Raw genomic sequence first — 13,111 nt, forward strand, 5'->3', positions numbered from 1 at the left:
TCATAAAACACGGTCAAAGAAGGGGTGGTGAATAGTGTAAAAGTCAAAGTAGGTCAAGTAAAAAAGAACGGAGGAAGTATATGTAATCATCCAAATGTTCGGTCACAAAATTTTATTTCACTACTTGTACCCGTTCCACTCTCTACGATTATGATCATATGACATTACATTGTTTTTGTAAGTACGTCGTATATCATGTGGTACCTTTAAGTTCAAAAATCATCATCTCTAAATTTTCTTCAATAAATATTTATAAGAATTTTTTGTGAAAAACTACCTTTTATATACAACTTTTTTGTGAAAAACTACCTTTCAAAAAATTTGTTGTAAATGACTACCTCTTTAAAATCAAATGTTGTAAAAGACTACCAGTTGACGGAATCTCGCCGTTGACTTTTACTCTGACGTTGACTAGACCATACCCACCCCCTCCACCTCCCTTTTCCAATTTTCGACCATCCCCACCCCTGCAGTCCTCCTTTTAGCCATCCTTACCCCTTCTTGCAGCCCTCAAACAAATTATCAACTTCCGGCCACTCCCCTCCCTACCCCCACTTCCATTTTCGGCAGCCATTTCCATACCAACCTCCCTTTACAGCTCATCTTTTCGTTCCCCAAACATCTTGAAACCCCTCGCCTTTCCCTCGCTTCTTGATTTCCGGCCGCCCTTCCAATAAATTATCAATTTCTAGCCAAATTTCATCTCACACATATCTCACCCTCGAAATCCCTCCCACCCTCCTTCGGCCCCCTCGAAAACCTTACCTTTTTCGATTTCTGGATTTTCGTTTATTTTTTTTTTATTATTATTATTATTATTATTATTATTATTATTATTATTATTATTATTATTATTATTATTATTATTATTATTATTATTATTATTATTATTATTATTTTCCCCTTGAATTTTAGGTTTAAGAGACATTGAAGTATGGTTTTAATGGTTGTTGCGGGGAAGAAGTACAACTAGGTAAAAGGAGGGTTGCAAGAAGGGATTGGCTAGGGAAAGGGAGGCCGAGCTTGCAGGGGGTGGATATGGTTGAAAATCGGAAAAGGGAGGCGGAGGGGCAACAAGCGCAACAGCCAGCAGGGGTAGGGGTAGTCGGAAACTGGACAAAAGGAGGGGGAGGTGACGGCGAGGGGGGGGGGGATGGTGGTCAAAAACTAGACAAGGGAGAAGGAGGAGGGGGTGGGGGTGGTCGAAAATGGGAAAAAGCCGCCAAGTGATCTAGTCAACGTCGAAAAAGTGAGTCAACGGCGAGATTCCGACAAGTGGTAGTCATTTACAACATTTTTTTAAAAAAGAGGTAGTCATTTACAACAAATTTTTTAAAAGGTAGTTTTTCACAAAAGGTTGTATATAAAAGATAGTTTTTCAAAAAAAAAATCCTATTTATAACAATTATTAAACTTTCAAAAGGCTACTTCTCAAAAGTTAAATTATTTGTAATGGAATGTGATGATTTAAATTTATTTATTTATACGGAGTACATTTTTATTTTGTATTTAGTTTAATTTATTTACATGTCATTAAATTGACATTTATTGATATCTACAATCTCAATTACTTTAGTTACACATCATTCATTAAAACACTAATCTTCCAAATCCACCTCTTTTTCTGCAGTGTCCACCAAACCCTTGATGGGCTGCAACTCATCCATAACCAAAGATGGTTGTTCTTGTACCCTTCCACCACTCGAAACCCGTTTTTCGAATTCCATTATCTTCTTATCGGAAGCCTCCAACCGGCTCTTTGTTAGCTGCAACTCCATTCTCAAGTTTCTGTAATCATCTTTCTTATTCGAACTAGAAACTTGATCCTGAAGCTCCTTTACCTCTTCTTTGGACAACTCGAGCTTAGTTTTCGTTGCGTTTAACTCAATCTCCTTTACACAAAGTTGATTACGTACCATTTGTAACTCCATCTCCGTGTCTTGCTGCAGCTTTCGACAAGCTGATGCCTCACCCTTAGCAGAGCAAAGAAGGGTACTCATTCTGGTTAACTTCTGATCTTTTTTCTGTAGTTGTTTTATTAAGGAATCGTTTACGGAATTTGGGACTATCACTCCAAATTGAGACCAATCAAAGGTAACATCATTAATTGGTCTATAACATTTAAAACCAGCACTATTATTACTTTGTATCTCAATTATACAGAATGCTCCATTACAATTTACATAAAGTTTTTTCCCTACAGTCCCCCTCAGAAGAAGGGAGTTGCGCAATTTCTCCCACATCGATTCTTTTATTTCAGTTCCGTGGATGATCAATTTATCTTTCCTCAAATCTACATAATTGTTACTTAGCTCTTCTTTAAAGGAATATATTGTATACATATATGATCCTTGTTCAAGAGCAGAAATATATGTATCAGGGGTTTCGTCTAGCTTGTATGTAGTCATCCTTTTGGATTAACAATGATAAGAAAGAAATGTAGTTTATTTAGCAAAATTTGTTAGTTTTGGGCGACTTATTTGACATCAACTACTAAAGGCTTGAAACAAGATTTGTTAACATATATGTAAGCTTCGATCCTGCTTAGTTACCACTTACTAGAAGTTATGTTATAGGAAGCAAGAATTCGATCGATTCTTAGTTAATTGGCTTATCGAAAGGATGAAAACATTTGGTATGTTATATGCAATAATGCAATATGCTATATTGTTGGAAAGGAATAATATCGTAACTTGTTTAGGTGATAAATACCTATCAAAAGCTATTCAAATGGAAGCTTAAGTAGCATAGGATATACGAAGTACCATATACAATGGTGTAAGTGTTAGGAAGGAATAATTACTAATCTCTCGTTTGGCATTGTCGTGGTTTCCTGTGTTTTTGGTTTTCTGTTTTTCAAAATCATATGATACTTGTGTTTTCGAAAAAAAAATAAAAAAAAATCATATGATACATGTCATAAAATGAATCAAAAATTATTCGAAATTATTAAACATAATAATTTTAAAACGTGAGAATAGTAAAATGGAAACACCTTTTTCTTTGTTTCCTGTTTTTGGTTTTTGTTTTCAAAAAAAAAGAAAACTAAAAACAAAAAACAATGCTAATTATTTGTTGTTTTTTGCTTTTTATGCTAACTTACCTCATAATTTGTAATTTGACATGGGTTTGATACGAGCACGAGGGGCCGGTTGCAACTCTTTTTAAGTAACTAAAATATACTCATTAACTAGGTTAGGTTCCGTGCCATGCACGGTAATTTTTAATGATTATGCTTTAATTAACACTATATTTCTAAATTTATTCTCCGTAAAATGAATTTGTATATTTGTTTAAATTTCACCAACAAATTAATGTATATCATTTTTTCTTGCTAATCAAATGAATATATTAATAATATGTATATAAGTCGTAAATATATTTCTTTGATATACACTATTATTCATTCTCTCGCAGGCACTATTTTATGTATGTCACAGATTATATTAAGAATTTGATTTTTTAAATTTTACTTAAGTTTATGGTATCAATATATATAATGTGATCTTTTTAAATCTTTATTTTTGTATATGATTTTTTTTTTCTAAATATTGTATTTTAAAAAAAATTCTAACAAGACACACTAAAAAATGGCACTTGTTATTTTTTATGTGTCTTTTTATATATAGCTATTGATGACTAGTTTTTATATATAACAAACAAAGTTATATATATATATATATATATATATATATATATATATATATATATATATATATATATATATATATATATATATATATAGAGAGAGAGAGAGAGAGAGAGAGAGAGGAAGGCTCATGTAAGAACCCTCCTCTATATAAGAACCCAATCTTATATAAGAACCAATCTCAGCCCTTTATTAGTTTTGATCTAACCACCTAAAATGATCCTTTAGTAATGGCGTTTCTGTAATTTTGAAAAGTTTACATTTAAAACATAGAAAAAAATTTAGAATATGGGAAAATTTTTAGAACATAAGCAGAAAAAATTTAGAACATACAAAAAAAATTTAGAACATAAGCAAAAAAAATTTAGAACATAAAAAAAAATAATTTAGAACATAAGTTGAAAAAATAATTTGATTTATTTTCATGTTTTACTATTAAGTTATTATTGTTTACTTTCGATTTTTTTTTTTTTTTATAGAGATAACCTATGTAGGAATCGAACCTACATTCTCTATGCATTTGCATAGTGCTCTACCAATTGAGCTAATAGGTTTTAGGCCTTTTAGCATATGTTCTTCTTTTTTTCATTTACCGTAAATGTTCATAAGTTTTTTGCTAATACTTTAGTTTTTCAAAAGTATTTTTGCTAATACTTTAATTTTTTTTTCTGCCAATGCCTTTTTATATGTTCTAAATTATTTTCCTATCATCTAAACTTTTTTTATCCATTACTTAAAATTTTTCTGTCTATGCTTTGAATTTTCCATATATTTCTGAAAATTTTCACCATATGTTCTAAACTTTTTCTATCTATAATCTTAGAACTTCTCACCCTATTTTCTGAACTTTTATCCTATATACTAAATTTTTTCACCCTATGTTCAAAACTTTTTCCTATTCTAAACTTTTTCTGATGTACTAAATTTTTTCGCCCTATGCTCTAAACTTTTTTTCCTATGTTCTAAATTTTTTTCACCCTATGTTCTAAATATTTTCACCCTATGTTCTAAACTTTTTGACTATGTTCTAAATTTTTTTTTCATATTCGACATTTTTTATCTATGTTCTATATTTTTACCTATGTTCTAAAAGTTTTCATCTATGTTCTAAATTTTCTGTCTAAGCTCTAAATATATGTTCTGAATTATTTTCATATGTTCTAAATTTTTTCACCATATGTTCTAAACTTATGTTCTAAATTTTCTTTTATGTTCTAAATTATTTTTCCTATTTTCTACACCTTTTCTTAAGTTCTAATTTTTTTTTCCCTATATTATAAATTTTTTAAAATTTTTTTCACTTATGTTCTAATCTTTTTTCCCTATGTTCTAAAATTCTTATGTTCTAAATTTTTTTGTTGTGTTCTAAACTTTTTTTTTTCTATGTTCTAAACTTTTATCCTATGTACTAAACTCGATCTTATACCCATATTGAAAACTTGTATACCTATGTTCTAAATTTTTCTCTAATAATCAAAATATATGTTCTAAAATTTTGACTATGTTCTAAATTTTTTCCCCTATGTTCTAAATTTTTCTGCCTATGTTCTAAACATTTTTTTCTATGTTCTAAATTTTTCATATGTTCTAAATTTTTTACTTATGTTCTAATTTTTTTTGTTCTAAATCTATATTATTCTAAATTTATAATAAGATTAGTTTTCTTCACTTTTCGTGCACTACTACTCTAGCAATAACTAAGCAAAATTTGTGGCTTAATCAACCAAGCTATCTAGTTTAATTCCAAGATATGATAATTAGTTAAAATGACATGGAATCAAGAATAAAGATACCCAACTACATATATAAATAACAGCATCCAATTAGTCGGTCATCAACTCATCATGGCTCCACATATATATATACCCAACAATCAAATTCATATAATCTCAAAAAATTAGTAAGCCAAATTACCAAGCTAATACAAATACTAGCATTCTCTTTAGAAAACGCAAACAATATGAGCAGATATGAGTACGAGTATAAACAAGAGACGACTATTCTATGCCACAACTCACAGCCACCCCAACACCACAAGCAGTCGCGGACCACCAAATCACCATTCAGTAGCACCCCACGCTGCTCCTAACCACCGCACCACCGTTACTCACCCTCGATCTCCACCTTCACTCACTAAAAATGACGCCAAAAAGAAAAAAAATCGAAAAAATGGGCTGAAAAATCTAATAATCAAGAGCAGCGGTGAAATTACCCCATATTGCTGAAATTCGAAACTAAAATCGCTAAAATTCGAACATTAAAATCGCTGAAATTCCAGCCCTAAAATCACTGAGTTTGAACCCTATAATCGCCAAAAATTAACGAAAATCAAATTAGAATAAAATTCGAAGTGAATAATAGGACTTAATAATCGTACCCAAAAAAATCGAATAGAAATCGCAAGATGAAATCAAAAAATCGAAAGCAACAAAACAATTAAAAAAAATGGAACAAAAATCACACAGAAATCTAAAAATTGAAGTCGAAATTAAGAAAAAATTGAACATCATGCGAAATTTGAATAAAATCTAAAAAAAACGTACTTGATTTGAACAATTTAGGTTGGTTATGCGAAATTCATGCGAAATTTGAAGAAAATACTTCAATAAGTTCAATTTACAGGATTTGAGGAGAGAGAAAGTAAAGAGGATTGAAAATTTGAGGAGAGAGAAGATTTTGGACGGTTGGGGGAGGGTTTTTGGTTTTAATCCTGACCGCTCATCCTAATATAATCCTACGAATGAGATTGGTTCTTATATAACTAAGGTTCTTATATAAGGAGAGGTTCTTACCGGATCCCTCCCCTATATATATATATATATATATATATATATATATATATATATATATATATATATATATATATATATAAAATTGGGTTTGATACGTGCACCAAGCGCCGGTTGCAAGTCTTTTTAAATACGCATGGTAATTTCAAATACAATAGTCAGTTGAGACGAACACTAGCTACAAGAGGGGGTGAATTGTATGTAAGTTCCTATTGTCTTATTGACTACTTTTGCAGGATTAAACATAATATAAAGGAACTTATTAATGCACACAAGATTTTACATTCGAGGAAACCTTTCAGGGCCCAACTAGAATCAAAACCAACCCTTCAATAGTACCCGATTCTACTCGGTCCAAGTCCCTGACTCAGATTCTCTCGGCACACCTTGAATGCTCACACTCTCATATTCAATCTTAAAGCCTACAATTTGTATGCAATAAGATAATCACTCAACACCAAATTGTTCACGCGTAAACTCATCACCAAATTGTGCATGCAAATTATGAATTTCACTCTTTATACAAGAAGTACTCATATGTAAAGAAGAGTTTTTAAAAGATAGAAATTATAAATGGTCGTTTTTCATAATAAGTCTTTTGTAAAGAAAATCTTTTTAGAAAACTTATCAAAGATAATTTTATGAAAAGAATAATATCTTGTAAAACCGGATTCTATAAATAAAATCTTTAACAGATTTAAAACTTATTTATCTTTTATAAACTTTCCATTTATAAAGCTTGTCAAGCTTTGTCATGCTTCTAATAAATCTCATCCATAAACATTCCTAACATATTTACAGTAATCCTAAGATAAAATAAACTTAACAAAAAAACTTATATTCTCTAGCTGGATTATCTCATCATACAGTGTATTGTTTATGATACTTGGGCTTTACGTAGATTAGGATTAAGTTCTTGTTGTCCTTCACTCTCCAGCTTCTTGCTGGAATTTCGAAGGCCAAGTTCTCATAGAACTTGTTGTCTTCAATGCAAACCAAGTCAAGATGGTTCTCAACTTGCTGTCAAGCTCCTATTAGAGAGCTTCTCTTCATGTTCCTGTTAGGGAACTCATTTAGTTTCATTGAGGAATTCTTTTTCTACTTTCTTTGACATTCCTTGGAGTCTGATCTCCTTGTGTATTCAAACCCTGGTTACTCTTCCACTTACAAAATCTTATTCACATGTTCTAATTACAACACTTGGAAAAATCGCATTAATTATGTATATATATATATATATATATATATATATATATATATATATATATATATATATATATATATATATATATATATATATAAAACATTTTTTTGATACCTTATTTAATTGAGAAGCAACACAAAATTTATTACATAAAATACATTTAACTCGTTGATAAATTGATAAATAAAACCAAATTTTTTAATTTTTTTTTTTTGGCCAAGTATTAGAGGTTTTTTCAAAATTTTCTTTTTACAGTTTTTTTTTTACGACATATCTAAATTAAAAAAAAAAGTCTCCAATTAGGGGAAAAAAAATTGAAGATTAGTTTTACTTGGAGGAAGTGGCAATTGTGTACTTACCTAATATGTGTGATTTTTTGTTGCTAAATATTTATAGGAAAATTTTGCACTAACCACATAATTTTTATAGCCTTTATAAAGTTTAAATTTCAAATTTTTTTTGTATAATATAAATGATAAAGTTGTTTTTTAAATGTGAAATGAAACTTATTTAATATTCATTCCAAAAAAATAAAAATGCTCAATTTTCTTTCCGTACTTTGGTACTCTTACGTCTCTTAATTACATTCTTATTTCTAAATTTACACGGGAATTAAGGTACTTGGAGTAACCTTAAAACCCATGATTAGAAAGTACAATGGGAATTTCTAGACATTTATTGTTGTATTTGAATAAAACAAAGATAGAATGATGTTTTTTTTTTTTTTTTTTGACAGAAAGATAGAATGATGTTAAATGAAGTACATGTCATCAATCCTTTGAAAAGAAAAGGGATCAATCACATTTGTTTATGAAAAATAAAAGGACAAATCATATTCAGTTATAGTGTTGCACATAGATTTAGAATGTTCAAAAGGGTGAATGAAAATTATGATTTCTGTGCAACCATTAATTGTAAAACAGAAAAATAATTAAAGGAATGACACCTCACAACTATTTAGGGATAATTTGGGAATAATTGGTAAAAATTCATTTACTAAAAAGAGAAAGTAAGAATGTAATTTTGAAACACCAAAAAAGAAAAGCATGAATATAATTAAGGGACGGAGGGACTAAATTACGGAGTAATATTTTACAAATCATATCATGACTTGGTAAATACTCTAAATACAATGAATCCTTTGTACCAAGTAATAATCTTTTATAGTAATTGAGTAATTGACATTATTATATAGTAATTGACATTAAAAAAATCATATCATGATTTGTTGAATACTCTAAATACAATGAATCTTGTGTAATAATAATCTTTATAAAGTAATTGACATTAATATATAGTAATTGACAATAAAAGATTTTTTAAAATAAAAGTGAAATTGGAGTAAAAAAAATAGCTTTAGGAAGTGACATGTGTTATTCCCGATACCGGGATTTAGTATTATGTTATTGATTTATACTTTCATGTGATTAAATAATTTTTTTCGCGATTGAAATTGTTTTGGAAATACATTACAATATATATTAGGCGTTCAGTAACGTGATTTATGTTTGACTTGAATTACATGTAATACTTTGATGTTTAACCCGTTTCATCCTTCATGTGCCATTAATTTATTTATTCGAAATATTTATAATAATTAAAATAAAATAGTAAAAACTCGGACCAGATTATTTTATTAGATTTTGTATTTACACTAATTTATTGTGGACCACTAATATTAGAGAAACTATGATTGTTTTATTAATAAAAAAAAAAGTCACTATAATAAAAATAAGGTTACTATGTTAAATTAAAAGTCATTTTCGTAATTTATAGGCTATAAGTGGTTAATTTTTTTAATGAAATGTTTTATATACTAGTCAATATGAAAAATAAAGGTCACTATGTTAAAATTAGAATCATAACGTCGTATTCAAGTTTACAATAATATTAAACGTTATACAAGTTTTAATTACTGTGTTAAAAATAAAGGTCACTATGTTCAATATAATATCAGTTGCGTGTGTATAAATCTTGGGTCCACAATAATATTATTGTGTACTAGGTCCATGGAAGTGATTTTGTATGGCTTACTGATACATTTTATTATATTAAGTACAATATAAATCATCTCATCTTTATCTTTGCCATTAAAATTGAATTGAAAACAGTAGAATTTCATTCGTAACCAGAGCAATCCACAATGCAAGCAAGCAAGGAATAACGCACAGTAATTAATAATACTAATGTATAGTATATTAAATTATTTGGTTTGCAATTTTAATATCTTGCAGCTGATTAATTTGGTTTCATACCTATTCACCTAGATTCAAAGCCTTAATCTAACTTCTATTTCTCTCATCTTTATTTTTGTGTCCTAAACCAACAAAATGACCATATACAAATTAGAAGAAAACCTTAGTAAATTTATCTCTACTTTAAATGTCGACGATAAGTTCCTATTTCTCATTGTTACTATCCGTGCGGAATCCGATTTCAGTAGTTTTTGCGTAATCAACCTAAGGGTAGATAAATTATTTATACATGGAACCGAGATAAAAGAACCTTTGTTACAAAAGTTGCAAGACTCTATTAGGTTAAGGCCAATACCCGGTTATGTTTTCGTTAATGGTAATGGATCATGCTATATTTGTCCGTCACACATGGGTGTATATAGGACGATTGATAATAATATCTTTGATTGGTCTCGATTTGGAGTCATTGTACCAAACTCCGTCAATGATATCTCAAGAAATCAATTACAAGTCAAGGATAAAGAATTGGCGTCGATGAGTAGCCTACTTTCTTGTGCTAAGGATGAGGCATTGGCAAATAAGGATGGTTGGGAAGCCTCCAAGGAAGAGTTGAAGGAGATTCGGAAACAACTTTTGGCTTGTCAAAAGGATGGAGAAGACGTGAAATTGGAGTTAAAATCTACGAAATTTGAGTTAGAAATTTCCAAGGAAAGGGTGATTGAGTTGGAGGAACAACTTGTGTTAACTAAAAAGGAAAGTGATGCTTGGAGAGTTAAGTTTATGAATATGGAGGATCAAGTTTCTTTGATTGAAGATGAGTTAAAATCAACAAAGGTTGAGCTAGAATCGTCGAAGAAAAACATGAAAGAGGTTGAGTGTCAACTTTCCTCTACTAAACAAGAAAATCAAGTTATTATCAAAGAATTAGAAAATGATATTTCTACAAGGTTAAGTTACAATCAACTAATAGCCAATTGGAGTCATTTCGCGAAAAGAATATAGAGCTTGAAGAACAAGTTTCAAGCTGTCTAAAGGAAAGCAAAGCAAAAGAAGAAAAGCTTATTAAAGTACAAGATCAACTTAATATGACAATGGATGATCAAGTACAGTCCATGAAGATAATGTTTGAGTTTGCTGAGGCGAAGGAGTTGGAGGATCAATGTCTTGGTGATTATGTAAATCAAACAGCAATTGAAATTGTTGATGAATGAATATATGAAGATTGTAAATATTTGATTATGTATGTGCCAACTTTGAACTCCAAAATCCATAATAGTTATTCAAGCAGCCGTTAGTTGATATAATAGATACTAGTAGTATTATTCAATTTGTACCGGTACGCTGGCTGAATTATTCAACGCATGATTTATAATGATACGAATGAAATATATATAATACATTTATGCATGTTTGTTATTACTTTTAGCCATTTTAGGTGTAGTTTTATGCATAACTATATACCCGCTTTATAATTTGACGTACATAGCTTGTAATTCCTAATGTAATAAATTAAATTATATTATTGTTTCTTTGAGGCATGGTTACCTACCCAATGCCATGCGTCAAAACGTATAGCTAGCTTGATCACGGTTGTGTACACCTTATTTGAATCACGCATTACATTGAATATAAACAATAAATCAATATTGTATTAATTGTTTCTTTAATTTTAGAGATTGATTTGATGCTTAAAAGTAAGCAGCGTTCTCAGGGTGTTAGATAAGAGAACTAACATGAAAATTATCAAAGAAAAATATATATACATACAATATAACAATACCGAGTTAGTTGTGATTTTGACATACAGTACATTATTCTCAATTTTATACTATTTTAAGCTATAAATTAATTGGTTATTATCTAATACTCGAGACCTGAGACGCTTGTTACCAAGATTCTAGAAATAATTATTTTCATTTGTAATTAAGAAATGCAACTTTGAATTATTATACATGCATATATACGCATAGTAGTTTTATAGTTTAGGCATAGTTGTCTAAAATTAAACGTTAGTTCCACTAGCTTGATATAGGGAGTTTAAAAATCGCACAATCTAGTTTGGCGCTATCTAAAATTTCAACAAATTTTTACTTACAAATATCATGTTTATTTTTTTTTTTTACTTTTTTTTTTTACACATATAATATGTTACGTACGTCAATTTATTTTTTTGTTTATATCATTAGCTTTTGATTATTGACTACGTGGTACATAGACTCATTTTATGTTTAATTTTATACGATTATTTGCACAACCATTTGCCTTAGAAAATGTAAAACACTAGTGATTTTCCTAAAGCCGGCTAAACCATATTGTGTAAATATTTAATCTCCTACTTGCTAATATTTTTAAAATTAATTTTCCTCTATAAATTTCACTCAATCTTATGCAAAAATTCCACAGCCTATCTATTTTCATTTGTGTAATTCAACAACAACAACAACAAAAGAAAGAAAAGAAAAGAAAATGAATTTTCTCAAGTCCATTGCAACCTTTTCATTTTTCATCATAGCAATGGTAGCCTTGGCTGGATTTTGTCATGCACAAAATTCACCACAAGACTATGTTGATGCCCACAACGCGGCTAGGGCCGAGGTGGGTGTCGAAAACATAGAGTGGGATGACGAATTGGCAGCCTACGCCCAACAATACGCCAACCAACGTATGGATGATTGTGCTCTAGAGCATTCTGAGGGGCCTTATGGAGAGAATATCGTTGCCGGTCCCGGTGATGCTAGTGGCATAGATGCAGTTAAAATGTGGGTTGATGAGAAGGCTAATTATGACTATGATTCCAATACTTGTGCTCCAAATGAGATGTGTGGACATTATACTCAAGTGGTTTGGCGTAATTCCGTTCGTGTTGGATGTGCTAGGGTTCTATGTAACGGTGGTGGGATTTTTATCACCTGTAACTATGATCCTCGAGGCAATTTTAATGGAGAAAAACCCTACTAGCTAGAGTTTTTGGTCTGATCAACCAGCTATCTAGCTTGTTAAACCATATAATACTTCGCTTGTGTTATGCTCACTAGGGCATTCACTAATACTTAATAAATTATGAGAATTCAATAAGCCTGTATACTATATAAAATATCAAATAAAGTAATATACAAGAAATCCCTATTCATGCACCTGTTTAGCTCCATAGGGATATATTTTGCTCTTTTGAATATACTCTATATTTAAATAAGAAGAATAATACTGTTGGATTTGAATTGTTTGGGTTAGTAGAAAAAGGCTCATTTGCGTCGCTCATTTATAGTGTATTTGC

At 30.0% G+C, this 13,111-nt stretch overlaps 1 protein-coding gene across 1 annotated transcript; it reads left to right on the top strand.

The window, feature by feature from the left end:
• Window positions 1-12,244: 12,244 nt before the first annotated feature.
• On the top strand, window positions 12,245-13,070 carry LOC110715555 (pathogenesis-related protein 1A-like). The gene has a single exon (XM_021894142.1). The coding sequence runs from the start codon at window positions 12,304-12,306 to the stop codon at window positions 12,793-12,795; it is 492 nt and encodes a 163-aa protein (XP_021749834.1). The 5' UTR covers window positions 12,245-12,303; the 3' UTR covers window positions 12,796-13,070.
• The last annotated feature ends 41 nt before the right edge of the window (window positions 13,071-13,111 follow it).

The sequence above is a fragment of the Chenopodium quinoa genome, unplaced genomic scaffold, assembly GCF_001683475.1.
Source record: "Chenopodium quinoa cultivar QQ74 unplaced genomic scaffold, ASM168347v1, whole genome shotgun sequence".
In the NCBI taxonomy this organism is placed as follows: domain Eukaryota; kingdom Viridiplantae; phylum Streptophyta; class Magnoliopsida; order Caryophyllales; family Amaranthaceae; genus Chenopodium; species Chenopodium quinoa.